Source organism: Populus nigra, chromosome 11 (genome assembly GCF_951802175.1).
Source record: "Populus nigra chromosome 11, ddPopNigr1.1, whole genome shotgun sequence".
Lineage (NCBI taxonomy): Eukaryota > Viridiplantae > Streptophyta > Magnoliopsida > Malpighiales > Salicaceae > Populus > Populus nigra.
In genome coordinates, this window is record NC_084862.1 from 144,769 (window position 1) to 165,633 (window position 20,865).

Genomic DNA, 20,865 nt, shown 5'->3' on the forward strand with positions numbered 1-20,865 from the left:
GTAGTACAATGACTATAAATACCCTACAAGCCATACAGACAAACGATTCATGATCTTTACTCTCTTATCATGTATTCTCAAAGCATTTATCATGAAAGACTAAGAATAAACATTCTTGTTTTTAGAGTTGAATATTTATTTCTTCATTTATTACAATTCCTTGTTATAAAATCACTGACTTGAACATCAGATGATCCAAAAAACCTTACAAAAGGATTGTTTTGCAGGAACTGAGATCTCAAGCACCAACTCTCTGTTCTTCCACTTCTTAGGAGATGTGAATGTGTGATCATCTATTATCCAAATGTTTAAATCCTATTCTTGAGCATATTGGATTTTTAGAGATCAACATGAGCTCTAGATAAGGTTTCTTCTTATCTCTTGAAATTTTTTTTAATTTCAAGATGATAAAATGTTATTAGATTATGTGTAAATGTTATTAGACTATAATGGTAACGAGAGAATCTAGTGATAGGACGAAATTGATATGGTTAAACTATACACTAGAAAAAAATAGTAATACAATAGTGAGATTGGACTTTCCTTAAAAGTTTAGTGTAATAGTATGTATATACCTCTCTTTACAATCACTAGAAGAGCAAAACAAATTCACAAAAAATGCCCCAATCATTCTATAGTGAGAAAAAATTTATCAACCTCAGTAGTCTATAGTCAGTGCCTCAGCTGAACACAATGCAATCTTTTCTGCCACCAGGAGGCACTGCAAGCGCAACCCAAAATGCACGATCACCTCTAACTTGCCAATAACTTTATCCATTAAAAGAATCAATTAATGGACCTTAAAAGATGAAATTGCCTTTGATGGTGATGGAATTAACAAAAAAAAAAAAGTGAAAATAAGCATTGCTTGACATGGCAAATGATGGTTTGCTGGAAAACGAACTGGCAACTTGCAGGTTTTAATCATTCTGAGACTTCACTGATTGCAATATGAAACTGTGGATGCATGGTACTGAAAGCTTAGAACATTAAGACCTGCAGCGTGCAACGAACTCGAGTTTTGAAGAACGGAACGAGTCATCAAAATGGTAAGTGGGACTAAATGATTGGTGAATAATCAGTCCAAAACAAAGCTTACCAATTTCCAAGTTCAGCAATGACTCTGACATTAGGGCGGAGTGTTGGCAGCAGAGCTAGAAACTGCAGTCCTTCCTTGGATTAAACCTGTACATGAGGTATGCATAAACATGTCTGAATGTGGGTTTTTTTTTTTTATCTATTTGAAGGCTGCCTGTGCTTTTTTGGTTCCCGCTAATTGTATCCCGAGAAAACCATAGAAATGGGACACGCCTTGGCTTCAGTTATCCAAACCACGAGTCCTTTGGCATTAGGCGGCAGGTGTTCAGGTCTGAAATCAACTTCTAGGGGGAAAAGACCACCTTGCTATGAGCTGCTTCCCCAGATGTGCCTAAAAATCAACAACAAAAAGAAGAAGAATCATGTGGTATGATATTGAAATGACCATTAGTGGCATCTAATATATTACTTCATACAGGGCAAACAGGATGAACTTCGGTAAGGGTGGTCTCAGGATCCTCGAGGCCACAAGCAGTGAGGTCAAGGATATAGCAGCCCTGACGGATGAGGCGATTGAGATAAATGGCAATGGCTTTGTGCTCCTCCACATCTCACAGCCATTGCCCTGGATCGAGTATTAAGTGACTGTTTGGTGCGTTATAAACTAGTCTATTTCAAAAATATATCTGAATTGAAAAAACATTAATTTAATAATTTTGATATATTAAAATAGAAAAATATCTTACAAAATAATTAATTTTAATATGTTTTTTTTTTAAAAAAAACAATTAGAAAAATATTTGCACGCGATAACAAACACAGTAAATCAGCCACCTATTCCTATCCCACTACATTTCACCACCATCCCCGCAGGTGCTGCCTTACTGCTGTCGTTATTGCCAAATCCCTGAAGCATAACACTCCTGTTTCCCACCATTACACTCATCCTCGAGGAGCAGTTGCTTAAGGAGTGCTGCTGTTTGTGGTGGAGATTGATAAAGGGTGGTGGTCTCCCATATTGTTGCAGGCTGCAGGTGGTTGCCATTCTGCCTCTGCTTTGGAAGCCCTTACCAAGAAAATAGTTTGTAAATGGAGGTGTAGAAATCATAGACAACAGGTTTGATTTCATGTGTCTTTGAGTGAGTGAACACGACGAGAGCATGGAATAGAAGTGCTGTAACGCAAGTGTACGGCCCCACATTTCACAACTACGCAAGGGCAGTTGCGGTTAACTTTTTTTTCTCTTTAGGGAAGAAGGAAGGGAGGGAGGGGCTTGGCTTGTCAGTAGATTCTGAAATGTGAGCAAGCATATCGAGAACAATCTAAGTCAACCGTATAAGTGCATTGGCTCCCTTCATTAAAATTATATTAAATTAATAAGGACACAGAAACAGAGAGCAATCCCGATCCCGATCCCGATCCCCTACCCCCATCCCAATCCAGCATGTTAGTGACGGCGACTGCGGCAACAGTGGCTTCGGCATCTAATAAGTGCTTTAGGGCTCATAACAACCTCCACCTCCTTCGCCATCACCACTCTAATTATTACAAATACAAGAATAATAATAAAAATCCTCTCTTATTTCTATGCTGCTTCAACCATTCCCTCCCCAATCATCATCACACCCGAAGATGCCGCCTCCTTCTTGGGCCGAGCAGCACCGACAGCAGCACTGCTCTTCACGCCAGTTTCCCCTTCCTATCCAACACATCATACTCCACTCCTCCCTCAGGGAATCCCAATGCTTTCCTTTCCAGTTCCTCCTCCTCCTCGACTCCTTTCCGGCCACCGGTTTGTCCTTTCACCCCCTCTCAATATCTGTGCGTAATTCACTATTATATATTTATTTATTATTAATTTTGTTACAAAAACAGAACTCAATGCTCAATGGCCACGCTTTCTTCTCAACCTCAGATCCAAAGGATAAAGACGATGATGATGCTGCCAATAAAGCTTCATCATCACCATCGATTACGACTCCTGCTATTGCTGATAAATCAGACCAGCAACTTGCTGACATGAAAATCTTACGGACTCTGGCCAGTTATTTATGGATGAAAGATAACCCTGAATTTCGCTTAAGGGTGCTTCTGGCCCTTGGTTTCCTTTTGGTTGCTAAGGTTTTGAATGTTCAAGTCCCTTTTCTTTTTAAGCTGGCTGTCGATTGGTTGACTGTTGCTACAGGCAATGCTACCGCTCTTGCTTCTTTCACCGCTGCTAATTCCACTTTCCTTGCTCTCTTTGCTACCCCTGCTTCTGTTCTCATTGGTTATGGCATTGCGCGCTGTGGATCCTCTGCTTTCAATGGTAACTTACTGCGACTATACACGATTGCTTACTCATTACACTTGACAAGTTTGTATCTTTTATCCTTTCCTCTCATATTTACAATTGTATTTTTGCCAGAATTGAGGACTGCTGTGTTCTCTAAAGTAGCTCTGAGGACAATCCGAACTGTGTCTGGGAAGGTTAATCAATGCTTCTACCTATTCTGGGTCTTATCTGTGGATGTGTTTGTTTTCTTTGTTCTGATTTAAAAATTTAATGTACATGTTTTTTTTTTCATTTTGAAATTGCAGGTTTTTTCACATTTGCATGAGCTTGACCTCCGTTTTCATCTTAGGTATTTGCTTCCTCAAACCGATGATGCTACATCCTAGAAAAGCCCTTCCTTTCTGTCATATATATAGGCGGCATTTAATAGTTTATTCGTGACATTCTGTTAAGTATCTCATTTGATCACTGTCTTTCCAGTCGAGAAACTGGTGGGTTAAGTAGAATAATTGATCGTGGTAGCCGAGCAATAAACTTCATCCTCTCATCTATGGTATTCAATGTTGTACCAACCATTCTAGAGGTATGAACTTCTTCTGGAATTTTTTTTCTTTTGTGTCACGTGACTTTTTTAATATGTTGGATTTAGTTAAACATGCTGATATCCCTGGTAAACAACATACCAATCTTTTGTGGAATTCTTGATACCTGTCTGTAATGAAACTCTTCAGTTTCTTGGCATAACCTGTTAGAAATTTAATTGCATTTACCTGTACAATTGCTTCCTTATTTCTAAACATTTTCTGACCGATTTTTGTCATGCATCTTTCCAGATATCTATGGTTTCAAGTATACTGGCATACAAATTTGGAGCCCCTTTCGCATTGATCACTTCGCTCTCAGTCGCTGCATATGTTACTTTCACATTGTCTGTGACACAGGTAATATATCTTCTTCCAATTCTTTGCTACCACCATGCACATGGGTTCTGAAATAGATAGGTTCAAAATTTAGAGCCCCTTTTGTGTTGATCACTTCACTCTCAGTCGCTGCATATGTTACTTTCACATTGTCTGTGACACGGGTAATATATCTTCTTCCAATTCTTTGTTGCCACCATGCACATGGGTTCTGAAATAGATAGTGCACTGATTGATCACTTCAAATTCACATTCTTCCAATTCTCACCTCTTAATTGATCACTTCTTCCACAATCATCTTTCTGCATGAATTTTGAGAATGTGCTGTGGTGCTATCCTTTGTCATTTTCTTTCACGCTACAGATTGTGATCGCATGTAGTAGCTCTATGATCTGTTCCCCGAAACTTTTTCATAAATTAGCAAGAGTGTTTTTGTTGATCACATTTTCATGAAATTTTCCATGTCATGTGCAGTGGAGAACCAAGTTCAGGAAGGCCATGAATAAAGCTGATAATGATGCTAGTACAAAGGCAATTGATTCCCTTATCAATTATGAGGTGAGTTTATGTTGCCTCCTTTTATTGGTATTTTTTTCTGCTTACGTACTGCTTAACTCTGGTGCATCTTTTTTTTAATGCTTTTCTTTCTATCTGTTGTTTGATGCCTCATTTACTGTGCTGCAACCAATTTCTTTCCATTGTCAAGGCTTCTGCTTATCTTGCTTTTTTTTTTTATTTTTCCCTGCTTTCACCAGACTGTCAAATATTTCAACAATGAAGCTTATGAAGCTGAGCAATATGATGAGTACTTAAAGAGTGAGTAGTTGGAGCATTATAGTTGTTATCTACTTCTTTAATGTTAAATCTGAAACAAACCTGCCACTGCTAGGAATAAATTAACATATTGATGACCCATAGAAACATAAAAAAGACAATCATGATGTGGCATTGCTAGAATGAGATGTTAATTAGCACTGATCTGCATTATAGTCAATCGTGTTTTTCATATATATATTGTGCTGGGTGACAGCTGATAGAGAGGCCAAATGATCGACTTACAAATCCTGCAAGCATTTTATTTGTGCATGCATTCAAAGTATCCCTCAACCCAGAACCTGTTAGATGAGGTTCAAGTACATGGTTTTATATACTCTGTAACCCACAATAAGTGATAGCCCTTTAGTTCTAAAACTTGCAAAGGCTTACCATTATCTTGTGTTGAAATTTTTAATTAAAGAGGATGTGGATGGTAGGATTTGAACTCTTAACCACTTGATCAAGAAGGCTATAACACCATGCTAAAGAACCACTCAATGCAAGAGCTTAAATTGTTAGGTGAGTCTAGGTGATGGTTTTATATTATACTCTCAAGCACGTGCCTGAAAATGTGGCTATGAACTAACCTTCAAGCACCTGGCAACACTCATATGGTGAGTAGTTGAACCTTGACTTAGCTTGAGACTAAGTTAGAGTTTGCAAGTAACTGAAATGGTTTGCTTAATGGCATCGCCCCATCTTACTATTCTTAACTTGACCTTTTTCCTATTTAGAAAGTTTCTATATTTGGATTTATGTATTGTTTATGTTTCAACTTGATCTTTTAATAACTCCATTATCATTAATGCCTGTGAAGGCATCCTGCGACAAGCACTTTTCTTTTTGTTATTTCTGCTTCATTCTTTTATTGATTTTTTCTCTGATTATCTTGGCCTGCAAGCCAAGTGAGTGAATTTCATCACAATCTCATCTATAATTCAAGGACATGGTACTCTAAATGCTTGACTCTATATGTTATACCATACTACTTTTCTGAACTCAAGCATCGCTTTTAATCAGTCTCTTCTTGTGTTTATATCTGCTTTTCTCTCTCTCAATTTCATACTAATGCTCTCTTTCAGGGTATGAAGATGCTGCCTTAAAAACATCGCAAAGTCTTGCTTTTTTGAATTTTGGCCAAAATGTGATTTTTAGCACAGCTCTGTCAACAGCTATGGTTTTATGTTCACATGGAATTATGAATAGCCAGATGACTGTTGGTGATTTGGTAAAGCTTCTTTATAAAAGAAAAATTATTATAAGGCTCTATTATCTCGTGATTAACTGATGGTCATACAAATTATGTATGAATGCGAAAACACAGGTTATGGTAAATGGACTACTCTTCCAGCTCTCCCTTCCACTTAATTTCCTTGGCAGTGTTTACCGTGAGACAATACAGAGTCTTGTTGACATGAAGTCAATGTTTCACTTACTCGAGGTATTTTTTCAAGGAACTCTGAAGTTTTCTTGGAGCTTGGGAGTCAATCTAGCATTTCATTTTTTTTCACTCTTTACAATTCCATTATCTTTTCCAGTTTGTGAAGCAACTTGACAATTTCTGAACATACCCCCGTAAAGCATGGTAGAATAGCAAAAGCAAAAGAAACAAAAAATGCACCATTTTTATTTTATTACATTTTCATTTGTAACACTATAGTGCATGGATTTGATTGTTGATCCAAATGATTTTTCCTTTTTAAAAAAAAAAACTGCTTCCTTGTGGACCTGGTTTATGAAGTACTTTGTTTCATACATTTCTGCAGGAGAAACCTGATATTAGAGATAAAGATGATGCCAAACCTCTAATGTTAAAGGGAGGTGGCATTCAATTTGACAATGTACACTTCAGGTATGATGATGGTTCCTTCTTTGTTGAAATTTGTTTGACATCCAGCTAGTCTCAATTTCATATATAAAGTTGAGTTGTTATTTCCATTGTTGCAATTATTTTGAATAAGCTGTCAAATTCTTGCATTTAGCAAGTCTGTTTCCTGAAGTCGTTGCTATCCAAAATTACTTCCGCTACTGGCTATGATATTGATTTTACTTTAGTATAGGTTTTCTTTTCCCAGTTTCTAATTGGGATCATTATATTGCTTTAGTAATCTGTGGTGCTGATCTGCCTGTACCTGGATGACCTTATAAAAAAATAAAATTCTTGTTCTTGTATCATATAGAGAATGGCTTATGTGGCAACCCAGCTGATGAAATCATTCAGGTTTAGTGTTTGATGTGCTGATACAGATTTTTGCTGCCTGTTTCCTAATTGAAGATCAGAATTTGATCTAATGGTGGTAAACTCTGAGTGTTTGAGGACTCTCACTCCAAAGCATGCTTAAATGTTCGCCAGCGAAAGCTAGTTGATGTGATGAAATTTTTACTCACACAATACAGAAGGAAGTCTAGGTTTGAAGGCTGGAAATATTTTTCTTTTATTTCCATAGAAAATCTAATTTTATTACAGTTTAGATTTTCTTTTGGTATGGTCCAGAAGTCAGATTTCAATTCCTTCAAGAGCTAAAGTCCTACATTTCCAACTCTTGACAATTAAGCTACAGAGAGAGAGAGAGAGAGAAAACAAAATCAATACTGAATAGATTACTTATCAGATTACATCCTGAAAAGTGGAGGCTTTGCTTTCTTTCTTTCTTCCTTTCCTGAGAAGAAAACCAATGTTTCAAGGTTCATAGAGTTGAGCAGTTTCAGAATCTCAACTTTCATTTGTATTCTTTTATCCCAAATTTTAACATATTTCCTTAAACATATCCACACTTATACTATGTATCAGTCATCCTTTATCATCTATGGAGACTTGAAGATCTCCAGAGGAATTTCAATTCATTGTTGTCCTTGAACTATCTTTGTAGTTAATTCAATCCCCCCTTCCTGTCCTCAACTCTCTGTACGTGTGCAGGCCAATTGTTATTTTGGATCCATGTGCAGTTAAACAGTATAATGGGTTTGACAGATTGACAGATTAGTGACATGGATTATATGTTTGTTGTTTGATTGTGGTTAGATTTGAAATTGAATATTGTACTATTATTCATGTGTGAATATTTGATGATTTGTTGATTATTAATTGCTTATCCACTGTACATATTAAACTCGTGACAGCTACTTGGCAGAAAGAAAAATTCTTGATGGTGTAACTTTTTCTGTACCAGCTGGAAAAAGTGTGGCTATTGTTGGAACAAGTGGTAGTGGTAAGGTTTTCTTTTGTTTTAGAGTTCTTACTATCATGGGCTACTTGTATTTGTGACCATTTTTGTTAGAGTAGTTCTCTAATGTGGAATTTATGTTTCACTTTCTTCATATATTAATCTTTCCAAAGATGATGCATAGTTCTGATATCCCATGATGAATGATATTTACTCATGATGTGATGTTTTGTAGGATGTATCCTGGGCTGGGATAAAAATATCATGGTAATCTATAGGGTGAAACCAGGGCTGAGATAAAAATATCATAGTAATCTAGAAACATGTTTTTCTCCATTTGTGTTATATTAAGCAATTATTGTTATAAATTTATATTATGCAACCAAGGAAGTTCATTTACATGTGCTGGAATTAAATGACAATCTCATACCCGTTTAAGGAATGCTTTTTCTCTTGATTACACTGCTAATTTATTTCAAATGTATCTGTCTGCAGGCAAGTCAACCATTCTTAGATTACTCTTCAGGCTTTTCGACACTATTTCTGGAAGTGTAAGTACTGATTCCTCCATTGCTATTGCCATGTGGTCCAACAGATCTTCTGCTCCCACAATTGATATTTTCCTCTGAAATAAGTTCTGATGAAGAATTGAAACGAAGGCCTATTTGTTGTTTCACTTCTTCCTCCCAGTCTTTCTGGAACTTTTTTGTTTGATCCATAACAATACTGTTGATTCCAATTGAAACTCTTCCCTATTCTTGGTTTGGCAATTGGCATTTTCTCCTTGGCAGATACAAATTGATGGTCAAGATACAAGGGATGTAACACTGGATAGTTTGCGGAGGTCTATTGGTGTTGTCCCACAAGACACAGTATGTTTTCTTGAGAAATTTAGCTGTCCATGTTGTTTTAATGACCCATATTAATTAGGTCTCCCTTGTGAGATCTTGCAAGCTGTAATGTTGAAGAGCTGAACTACTTTTGTTTGACATACAGGTACTTTTCAATGACACAATATTTCACAACATTCATTATGGTCGTCTTTCAGCAACGAGAGAGGAAGTGTGTCTTTTTCCTTTTCACACTTGAAATTATTCATGATTTATGACACTTATTACTTCTTCACTTACCATTATTTATAACCCCAGGTCTATGATGCTGCCCGACATGCTGCAATCCATGACATTGTCATGAACTTCCCTGATAAATATTCTACAATAGTAGGAGAACGAGGGCTCAAGGTGAGAGATCTACTGCTATCAACTAAAGAAATTTTCTATTTGAAATGGCCATAGGAGTCCTAACTTCAAGACCTTGGATGGAATTTTGTTTTAGGATCCAAATATTATTATACCCACCAAAAGCGAACTGAGAACATAAAAATACTACGAGTTACTGCTAGATGATCTTTTCATTTTCACTCCATCCTGTATTTTCTTGGCTCATCCTTTTGACATGAAACTGCATGGGTTAGGCTAAGATGGTCTACTTTTTGATCCATGCCACTCTAAACCTTGTGGATCCATTGCCCTCCAGTTGTGTCTTGATCCATTTGGAGATAGTGTGTGATTTGTGTATACCATATGGTTTTTTTTTTCCTGTTGCATGGAGCAAGAGCAGCCAGAAAAGAAAGGAAAGTTGAGAAATATGGTTCTCAGATGTCATGTCATTCCATTGTGTGGGCTGCAATGCATCTACATATATGTAATAACTGCTAACCATCATACTATAAGTTAATAGTAAAAAGTTGGTGTTGGCTGCTCAGTGGATGCACCGTTATTTCATATCTCCTTGATTGGGATAGTGACTCCATAAAGTACACAGGTAGATAGCGTTAAAACTTAACAAATGTGATGAAATTTCATGGCAGAATAACTCTATAAATTGTGGATAGTTTAGGAATCTACTTGGAACACAAAGTGCTCCATACTTAAATGAAATGAAACAATTGCGTGTAGTTTTCTATTCTGTGGAATCTTGACTGTTTATAATGAGAAAGTTTTTCCATCCAGTTAAGTGGTGGTGAGAAGCAGCGTGTGGCTTTGGCCCGTGCATTTTTGAAAGCCGCTCCTATCATGTAAGAACTCCATCCTTATTTATCAATATGCATCCATCCATTATATCGAGTTGGTTATTCCATTTCACCAAATCTTAAAGAATGCTGTTGAATTAATATTTCTGTCTATTCAAGATACCTACTCTTTCTATTTTGGTCTTACATTCTTGTGCATTTAACAATTACATTTAGTGCCCAACAAAATAAAGTGACCATATGATTTTCATTGTAAACCACAACTGGTCTTATAGTTCTTATATAGAGTTTTCAAATGATATTGTCCACTGCTTCTGTAAATTAAGAAGATTTTTTTTTTGTGCTTTATGTTCTTTTCAAGTTTGTGTTAGTAAACTTGCTCTCAACCAGCATAACCATGTCTAATAACACTGATGATCAATTTTGCCTGTTCCAGTGTCCAGTATCTAAATTCTAGTTTAAATGCTGCTGTGTGTGCCCCTGCAATTTCTGAACCTAGCTAAAAGACAATGGTCACATCTAATAACCTAAATGATTTGTTGTGTTGAACTAAATCAACATAGACAACACTGCAGACATAAGCAGATGAAATATCAGCTCTTTTTTCCCTCAATCACCTATGCCTAATGAACTTTGTCTCGTTTGATTTCCTTAGGCTATGTGATGAAGCTACAAGTGCTCTTGACAGCACCACTGAAGCAGAGATTCTAAATGCATTGAAATCATTATCCAGCAATCGAACTTCAGTTTTCATTGCCCATAGGCTTACAACTGCCATGCAGTGTGATGAGGTGAGCATTCTTGGAAACCATGTTTCCTTCATTTTTTTAACTTTTAGGGTTCTGCGTCAGAATATTTAGTAACTTGATTAGAGCATTCCCATGGTCTTAATCGCTTAAATTTTATGCTTCTGCTATTGTCTGTCTTTACTTCAATTTCAGGCTCTCTCTCCACTTTCATCAGCAGGAAGTTTGTTACATCTTGTTTCCTTTTCTTTTTAAGCAAAATAATAGGCATTCCTTTTACTCCCTTAGATCTGTGGGACACAAATGCACTTGCATTGTTAAAGCAGTCCCCTGTTGGTTCTGTATGAAATTGCATAAGATCACATAGTTCATGGGAGTTTCAACCTGTTATCCTAAGTTTTTGCATTGAATGCTTTAACTTGGATTGGAGCATGAGTAAAGTCACAATTTGCATTGCTGCTGATGTAAACCTCCATGCAAAACGTATTTGTTGATTGTGAAATATGTTGACCTGCTAGTGAAGTTAGGTGTTAAAGAAGCATTTGGGAAGTTTGAAACAGTCTTACAAGGCGTGGCTTCTTCATGTTAGCTTTTTTATTGGACGCTCTAACATACAATGTCCTATTTAACTTCAGTTCTGAGTTCTCTAAGATTATAATGCTCTGTGTGCATCGTCATTATTCTTTCTCTATATTATTCTCTTACCTGCCCTCTACTGTCAATATTTACTCATATTTTCCTGGCCATTAAAATATGATTTTCCAGATAATAGTTCTGGAGAATGGTAAAGTGGTTGAACAGGGACCCCATGAAGTTCTATTGACCAAGGCAGGTAGATATGCGCAGCTCTGGGCACAGCAAAATAGCACAGTGGATGCCCTTGATTCAGCCATTAAATTGGAGGCATAGATGTTGCAATCTTCCCTTGACCATACAAAGCTTCAAGTTGTTCAGCTGCCAATGTTGTTGACCTCCTATGAAATGCAACCTTGTTGTACAAGACCAATTGATGGTTGTCGTCCGTGGGTTCCATCATCATAATGAACAACCAAAGGGATAATATCTGTTACGTCTTAGAAGAAAAGAAAGAAAGCAATACCATTTGATGGATGAAGACAATTTCAACTGAGATTATGGTGAGATACACAAACCTTCATAACTTGGTCAATCAAATGCATGAAAAGTCACCCAAAAACTGTAGATCTGATTTTCTCCCAATGTCTAATCTCTGGTTCTTATACAAAAGGATGTCTTATCTTTGGTCCTTGGGTTGGGTGGCATTGAATTGCTGATGATGAGTAAAATTTGTTCCATTATTTTCTGTTGTATAGTTATCACACCAAATGATTTACAAGTTTTGGACTCTCAGGTTTTTCAGGAGATGCTCTAAAGTTTTTTGGAATTCCATGTATGCAGTATTTGCTTTTGTTTTCAATTGCATGCACTGATAAACTCTTTAGAGCCATGTCCTTCAACCTTCTATTACATCATTAAGTTAAGGTTTTGAGTTTCCATATACTCGTCACAAATAAAACCCGGACAAGCAGAAAACTATTGACAAAGTAGGCGTAGTTGCACATTAGCACTTGCAAACACAATAAGTTGTGATTTGCAGTGATATAACATGATGTGCATGGTTAGCATTCTCTGTGACTGTCATGCTGCTTTGCTCCTCATACTTCATTTGACTGTACTGATTCAACTTTACGTTTCAGAATCTGTTCAAGCTTACCTTACAAACTTTGTCGTATCGATGAAGACAGAACCTAACGTGTTGGCACTGTGCCAAATGTGTCAAGAATCTTATGTTAAACCAAAATGGAAGTTACATGCTCTGGAATCACCGTACAGTTGTCAAATTGATTGATCCACGACGCTAACCCTATCACCGACAAGGTGCCTGATATCTTGATTTATATGGAGAGTAGTGTTTGTGTTAAGTCTGTGGATTTAGTCTTTCAAATTCTCAAAAGATCATTTTAGGTAACAGGGCTGCTTCAAAGGAAGAAGCAATAGATATCTAGCTAGTTTTGGAAGATATCCTGCTATAGTTGAAGTCTTAGCTGCTTTCATTTCCTTGCTGTTGGTAAGAGTTGACTTGGTTATTTGTTCTTGTGTACCTTCTTTGTACTCAACCCGTGCATTGTTTGTACACCATGATTCACTTCTTTTTACAGATTTGTGCATTCCTCAAAATAATTGTTATAGTACAAGCTGATTGATAAGTTGAGGTGACATGGGCAGCTTTCAGTTTGGTTGTTTCTCTCGTTTTGCGAGTGTTGATGCTTGTGAAGCTCTGTTATTTTTGGCTTGAATTTGTCAAGTCAATCAGTTGGTACATGTATTTGTGATTAAAAGTGCAAAAGAAAATGGATTGACAAAAAAAAAAAACTGAGAGATTGAAATGAAGCATGCATGAAAAGGTAAAGAGACAGTTGAACATGTAAATTGCAACTGAAATCTGGAATTGCATGTCAGCCCTCAGCCATTAAGTTTTTGTTATTTTCTTCTGATAAGAAGAGGGGCATCAATCAGCCCTTATTTTTCCTTAGTCTTTACGTTATAACATATTTCCTTCTTTCTGATAAGAGGGGGGAAATAAATTCCTGTCGCCGTTGTGAAACCGAAAAAACTAATATGAATGCAACAATCAGTGGGAGTGGGAGAGACCATGTACAAAATATGAAAAAGATCAGCTGATATAAACACTGATTAGCCTCAAACTGGGCAAATGATCGATGAATAGTAGGAAGTCTAAATCAGTTTTGTTTGTAATGCAATGAATTTGAATAGGGGTTAAGGGGGCATACAAGAGTAGAAGAAGAATGCTGAAAGAGGAGGGAACAGGTCAGATTTATGGGCTCGTGCATGGACAAACCAGAAGGAGTGCAAGAATATGGGCTTTGGAGGAGAAAGCACACCAACTCTCCCTCCAAAGACGGCCTCATAAGCCACCGCCATCACCATCAGCATTAGAAAGTAAAAAGAAAAGGAGGGGCCGCAAACGCAAAAGCCTCCTCCTGTACATGGGCGTTAATTCTGTTGCTCCCCTCATGAACCAGAAGGTCTGTCTCCCCCCCTTCTTTGCTTTTACTTTTAAGAAAAATATTTTGCTTACGAACTTATATGTCCTTTATATTTAAAAAAAAAAAAACAAAATTATTTACCTATGATAAAAATTAATGTGGTGATATTTGATTGGATTGGGCTCTCTTATAGTCAGTCCCATATAGATGTTTGGGCAAATGGCTATGGTAAAGACGATGTAAGGCCGAGGCCCTTGGTTGTGAGGTCCAGCATGTTATCATATATATATATATAAAACCTAAAAGGCATAAGTGATTCGGAGCAACACCCATTGCATTATAGATTTATAATGATGTTTTTACCATTCATAATAAAAGCCATGGAAGCATAAATTGGTGGTGGATTGTCTTTTTATAGGGTGTATTTGATATTATTGAATTGATCAGAGTTGAATGATTATTTTTTATATATATTAAAAAGAATAAATAACTTATGCAGCATTCAAGGACTGCTTAGCTTCACTTTTTAAAGAATAATAAAATAACAAATTATCCCTAATAACAAAGAATTCTAAACTTATTATCAGTGATTTTATTTGTTTTTTTATTATGGTATTTTGTTATTATGACGTGGGATAAGAGGGGTGATTCAATCATTTATTAAATTTAAATATTATTAAAAAAATGGTCAATGCATGCAGCATCGCTTGTTGACTAAACACCATATTCCAAAGTGGTATTGAAAAGTGTTTAATATCCCTCTTTATGTTTTATGCATGGGTGTCACATGTGGCCAACAAACTACCGGTTTGTCGTTGGCGACCTCTCTCTCTCAATTCTCGTGTCAAAGCATTCAATTTTTTAGGGTTTTTCTTTAATTTATTTTTTATTTATTTAATTACTATTTATTTTACTTTAAATAATTTATAAAATCAAAATGTTTTTTTGTATTTCATCATTCTTCAATTATTTCATAATACTCGTAATAAATAACTTTACAAAGATTCATCGAGTCCGGAAGTCCGTAGCGTTGAATCCCCTAAGTTTTCTTCTTTTTTTTAATGTTAGGAAAAAAAATAACATAGCCCGGGGCGTGGCGTGCGGCTTCTATCTAGTGACAAACTGAGTTGGTTCAGTCTCGTAATAATTAAAAAAAGAAATACCTCCGATTTAGGATTTCTCTTGCGTCCCGGATAGGATTTCTTCTTCCTTCCTTGGCTGCTGCTGCTCTTTCTATTCAGCAATTTTCTCTTTCTTTCTTTTGATATTCCATTCCATAAAACCACCTTAGTCGCTAGCCAAGGCTCTTATCAACCAATTACTGGTCCGAATCCATCCCACCCCACATGCCTATGGCTATGTCTAGGGCTATGGCTACCTTTGTTGATCATTCTATGCTTGTAGGGCTTGATGAATTAGATGGTGGGAACATGCATGCAACATCTTGTTGATTATCATGACGATGAAGTAGTTGACTTGGATACCATTTCCCAAATTGTTGAACACATGTACGTAAGTTATGTACAGAGTCGAACATGAACTCGATCAAAATAAGGCTTCTCACTCCTGACGTCCTACAAATTATGGACTGCATTGCCTTGTCAGTTGACAATGATAATGAAATACTCTTTCTCTATAATTTCATTCGTGACAAGTACCACTTCAAGTTCCCAGAACTTGAAGCCCTTGTTCATCATCCACTACATTATGTCCGTATCGTTGAAAGGACTGGCAACCAAACGGATTTGAATTTTGTTGATTTTCAAGACCTTTTGCCATTGAATTCTAAATTGTAGTGATTTCTACAATGGCTTCAACAACAATTTGTAAACCACTACCTGATCATGTCCTTCCAAAGATCATAGATGCATGGCATCGAGCTTTCACTCTTGATTCAAAAGATCCTAGATTTTGTAGAAGCAAGAATGGTAATTGTTGCATCCAATCTTTCTGCTGTTGTTGGGACTGCTTTTGCTGCCAAGCTCATGATCACTCCCGGCAATCACACAGAATTAGTCAACATGACCTCTTGTGATGTTCAGCTTCTTGGTTCCAAGAAAATGTTCCTTGCAGGATTTTCTCGACTTCTCACGGATATTGTGGGTTTATCGAGCAAACAGATGTATTTCAGGCCTCACCCCCATCTCTGCAAGCTCGTCCTTGTAGCCCCTTGGCTTCAAAATCAACACCTACTGCACGAGAGGATTCTATCAAGGGAGATCCATCGGGGAACATTGGAATATGTCTTCGAGTGGAGGTTTCGAAGAAAATAGAAAAGTTGCTAAAGCCTCATCCTGTGAGGCTTCCTACACCACTTCCCATCCCTTCTGATGCTTCTCAGAGTAAGAAAACGAGAGGTGGTCAGCGGCTGAGGAAGAACAGGGAAAGATATGCCATGACTGACATGAGAAATCTTGCTAATAAGATACATTTTGGTGTGCCTGAAGAGAGTTCATTGGATGGCGGACTTGGAGCTGCAGATTATGGAATGCTCTTATTTTTAATTCCTCTTGTTTGGATTTTTTTATACTGATCACTCTTATGATGGTATATTCCTGTATCCTATTTCGTGTGTTATTTACCAGTACTTGCATTTATCTGTTTGCAGGAAGACGGAAACCCAATAGATGGTGGTGCTTCAATCGAAAGTGGTCTGTCTTAAATTTAAATATATACAATGTGCTTCTTTCAAGCTTCCAATCATTACTTAATCTGTGGTTAAAAACATAATTAGAGTCTGATCTGCTCTTTTAAGTTCCCAGTTATTAATTTACTCACTTGATTTTACAAGATCAACCTACAGATTCGTCATTACAAGGAATGCCAAAGAAACAGACTCTGGAATTTATCCTTGACATCCTACAGAGGTGATTGTTTTGATAGCATTCTTTCGTGTACTTGTAAGAAAAGAGTCGACTCCACTTCTTGGATGACATAGATGATCATATGAATACGATGCAGTTTTTGATATCTCAACATTTCTTCTGACACAGGAGAGACACACAAGAGATATTTGCACAGCCAGTTGACCCTGATGAGGTCGGTAATCGGGGTTCTTGTTCACTGTGTACATAGAAATGAAACAACTCGCTCTCTCCTCATCCACGATGATGTTAATAGTGTTTCTTTCCTTGAAAGGTTGTTGGCTATTACGATATCATTAAAGAGGCAATGGATTTTGGAACCATAAGGGCTAAACTTCAAGAAGGGATGTATACAAGTCTGGATCAATTTCAGGTAATGCTCCAAATATAGCATCCTATTTTACTTTACAGTGCTTCCCTGCGTTGTACTTAACTTTCAGTACAGGTTCCGAAGCTTATTCTTTTATTCTCTGCTGAATGTGAATGTCCAAGTCTTTGTAATCACCATTGTTGTTGTTTAAAATTTGGTCATTCATTATTGAAAGTATAAAAAACTGCAGGTCAGTTTGCGAAACACTGATTCAGAGAGAGAGTTATCCATCAACTTATATATTCCCTCAATAACATCCTAAACTGATCTTGATTTCTTTGAAATATTCTGCAGCGTGATGTGTTCCTCATATCCAGCAATGCAATGAAATTTAATTCATCGACAACTGTTTATTATTCAGAGGTATAGCTGTAAGTTTTATTTTGCAAAATGGTAGCAGTAATAGGAGATATTATGCATCTCCGTTAATGCAACACCATGGTTTCCAGGCCCGTGCTATAAGTGAACTCGCTCAGCGGGTCTTCAATTCTCTGAGAACTGAACCTGAGAAATTTGAGCTGGAGCACTCGAGGATTAGAAGACACCCAGCTCAGAAAGGCCATGGTGAAACTGGAAGTGTACTGAATAAGCTTGTTAAACTTGCTGGGTTCAGAGATGGTGCTTCACTCAACAGCACCTCTCTGAAGAGAGCTACCCGAACACACCCTGCTTCAATACGTCTAAATCCTCTCGTTGACCATACAAAAAATGAAATGCCTTCTGGTAAGAGAATCTGATCTACAAGCACTCTTGATTGACTTAACATACTTACCGTGGAGTCCATTAATTCAATTTTGAGGATAATGAAGTAACATACTGTAGTCTGTTTAATCGTAGAAGGTGGATTCACGCACAGGAAAGTGATTCCTTGAACTCGTGTTCATAAACTTACTGTGGAAACCATAACTTCATGAATTTCTTATCATATGCTCCACAATATAATTTTTAGCATGAGTTAAACACACTTGAAATGCATGAGCTTGCTTGAATTAGACTGCCAAGGCTAATAATCTTCAACTAGAGGTGAGGAAGTCATGAAGAACAGCTTTTACAATACAAGTGAACCGTTCTAGGTCGGTAAGCAACAATGATGATTGTTTGATTATGAATGTTATTTCCAATTCTTTTGCATCATTTTCCCATAATTAATTTTTCAAGGGAACTCGGGTTTCATTTCAGTAGGAATATGCCAAAGCTTTGAACTATTACTAAATTGAAACCCTTCTTCTCATTGTTTTCTTTACACAGCTAGATATGCTTTTATCTCTAAGGCCATCTGCTTATAGAGTGAAAGGAAGCTAACACTTTGTCTTTTACTTGCATTGAACAGGCTCAAGAGATGGTAGAAATTTAGAATTCTCTGAAACTGCTAGGCGTATGACATATATGCCTCAAACCTCCTCTATCAATGGCAAAGGGTCAATAATTTCTGAACTCTATAATACACCAAAAGTGCTTACCCCTGTAAGTTCATCGTTTAATGTTGAGAATGCAACACATATATACTGACACAAATGCATGCACTTATGCGCGCGCACAAAGGAACAGGCACGTGCATGATATGTGAAACTATAGCATTCAAGCACGATTTGATACAGCATGCACACAAGAATTGGCCTAATCCACTTGTAAAACAATGCAGATTTGTTGCTTGCTTCCATTCCTGACCTTTTGAAGTTCTGCTGGAAGAGGCAGGGAAATATAGAAAAAGGAAACATACAATTTTCCTTTGTTCATCTGGGGTTTGCTTTTGTTGTTTGAAGGATCTTAAAAATGAAATGCAAGTGTTCTTTCTGTAGGTTCACAGCCATGTGTGATTATTGCTGTCAACAAATAAGAGCCAAAACACTATTTTTATGAAAAACTTGGTTTGGGGAAATAGAATCCTCAGTTCCTCCATTTCTGTTAAATGTGAAATTCTTCCAGTCCAGTTAATTTTGAGTGTCCCATGCCAAAGCTGACTAGCTTATAATCTTTTGAATTTAATAATTTTCATTGCATCCCCTACCTTTGGCTGATTGATGTGATTCGATGCTGCAGATTCCAGATTCAAGTATCCCATACAAGGAAAGTCTCAGGCAATTCGTTAAAGATTTGGGACCGACAGCTCAAATGGTTGCTAATAAGAAACTAGGAAAACATCCAGTTGAAACTCCAAATTTCGCGTCCTGGATGCCCACCTCTTCTTGCAAGAAAACAGATCTGGTCCCTGTGTCATCTGCACTTAACAGGCCTGCTCGTCTGACTGGGGTTAATGATGGCCGTATGCCTCGTAACAGTTTCAATTCTATCTCACCTGCTTCTTTTGAAGGAAAGATGGTCTTTCCCAGTGGAGGTGTGGATGGTTATAATACAAGAGAAATGATTCCTACTCCAAATTGTCTACAAGGGATCAGAGCTCACCCCAACGATGGTGGAAGCAATAACTCTGCTTTGATGGGAGAAAACGCCGCTGGCACAAGCAAAAATATGGATGCTTGTGCTTCTTCGGAAGCAAAAATGAGGGGCACCAGCGGCAACATGAATCTTCTTATGGCAACTCTCATGCAAATTACTGCTTTTCAAAATCGAAATTCCCAAACACCATCAGGTTATTTCCCTCTTACTGGAATGTATCCTGCCCAGCCATCACAGCTCATCACTGAGCCTCAGCCATGGTTAAACAATAATTCAGAACCGTTGTACTTGCCTTCCCTAAGTACAAAGCTTGCCTCTACAAGTCAGGCAGCAACCTCTTTGCCACAGTTTGATTTCCAATGTGCAAATGGAGAGGGGTCAAGCACTGGTGCTGCAAGTGTAGTTGAGCACAAGTATGGAACTAAACATCCTCGAGCCGTTCAACTTCAACCAGCTGAAAGGATCCAACCTCCACCACCATGGGATCCACAAGCAGTATATAATAACCTTCCAATCATGCGAAAGATGGTTAGTGAGCAGCAGATTCTATCACGACAGAATGCATTGATCAGGAAACAAGAATCACAGGTTGCATCAATGCAACCAATGCCACTGTCTGGCACAACAAACTTTGTTGAAGGAGTAAATTCTCAAGTTCATCAAGCCGAGTCTAGCGGTCATTGCTTTTCAGAAACTCAACAGTTAACCTTGATGGATAATCAGCAGCCTGATTTGGCTCTTCAATTGTGAGCTCAACATATATGAGGGTTCCTGTCCCGATCGAATAAGAGATAGAATGGTTGTTGCGCTTATCCCAACAGACGTATAATAGTACTATTTCTGTCTTTCAAACTTGTTCTTAATTTGCTTTCATTGTTCACAGCTACAACTTGTTCTTCTTTTAGCCTAAGCCTTTTTGGTGCTTCAGTAGTTCGGCCTTGTTCACTCATTTCTTTTCACTCAGGTCTTGCTTCAAGGTTGGTATCTCCTGGTTTCGTTTTCATTTTGGTAAGCTGGTGCTGATCACTAAGCAGCTAACACTTTCAACTACATATCAAGACCATAAGTTACAACCTCACTGCTTATTAATTATATCGGTGGCTTAAATTAATGCCAGTAATCTCATGTAATTTTGTTTAGTAATGTACTACCTTGTAATGGTGGCTTCAACCATTTTGTCTGTACCCAAAAATACATGCATAAAACCAACAAATTCT

At 37.4% G+C, this 20,865-nt stretch overlaps 2 protein-coding genes and 2 pseudogenes across 6 annotated transcripts; 3 read left to right on the forward strand and 1 right to left on the reverse strand.

The window, feature by feature from the left end:
- Nucleotides 1–911: 911 nt before the first annotated feature.
- Nucleotides 912–2,083, reverse strand: LOC133668777 (NAD(P)H-quinone oxidoreductase subunit N, chloroplastic-like; annotated as a pseudogene).
- A 179-nt stretch (nt 2,084–2,262) lies between these two features.
- On the forward strand, nt 2,263–14,343 carry LOC133668776 (ABC transporter B family member 25, mitochondrial-like). 5 transcript variants are annotated; one of them, XR_009833797.1, is made up of 20 exons: nt 2,287–2,830; nt 2,914–3,346; nt 3,446–3,507; nt 3,619–3,662; nt 3,794–3,896; nt 4,147–4,254; nt 4,708–4,791; nt 4,989–5,049; nt 6,132–6,277; nt 6,374–6,490; nt 6,816–6,901; nt 8,170–8,258; nt 8,709–8,764; nt 9,005–9,085; nt 9,210–9,275; nt 9,362–9,454; nt 10,226–10,290; nt 10,901–11,036; nt 11,757–12,127; nt 13,785–14,343. XR_009833797.1 is itself a non-coding variant. In XM_062088773.1 (19 exons), the coding sequence occupies exons 1-19, from the start codon at nt 2,483–2,485 to the stop codon at nt 11,898–11,900; spliced, it is 2,322 nt and encodes a 773-aa protein (XP_061944757.1). In that variant the 5' UTR covers nt 2,287–2,482; the 3' UTR covers nt 11,901–12,426. The 5 variants fall into 5 exon arrangements, 2 of the variants coding, with proteins under 2 accessions (XP_061944757.1, XP_061944759.1); XR_009833796.1 differs by lacking the exon at nt 13,785–14,343 and adding an exon at nt 12,707–13,258; XM_062088773.1 differs by lacking the exon at nt 13,785–14,343 and having other exon boundaries at nt 11,757–12,426.
- Nucleotides 14,344–14,937: 594 nt separating this feature from the next.
- LOC133668620 (U4/U6 small nuclear ribonucleoprotein Prp31 homolog) lies at nt 14,938–16,679 on the forward strand (annotated as a pseudogene).
- Nucleotides 16,637–18,018, forward strand: LOC133668192 (uncharacterized). The gene is made up of 5 exons (XM_062087942.1): nt 16,637–16,884; nt 17,011–17,056; nt 17,156–17,254; nt 17,546–17,614; nt 17,701–18,018. The coding sequence occupies exons 1-5, from the start codon at nt 16,838–16,840 to the stop codon at nt 17,986–17,988; spliced, it is 549 nt and encodes a 182-aa protein (XP_061943926.1). The 5' UTR covers nt 16,637–16,837; the 3' UTR covers nt 17,989–18,018.
- The last annotated feature ends 2,847 nt before the right edge of the window (nt 18,019–20,865 follow it).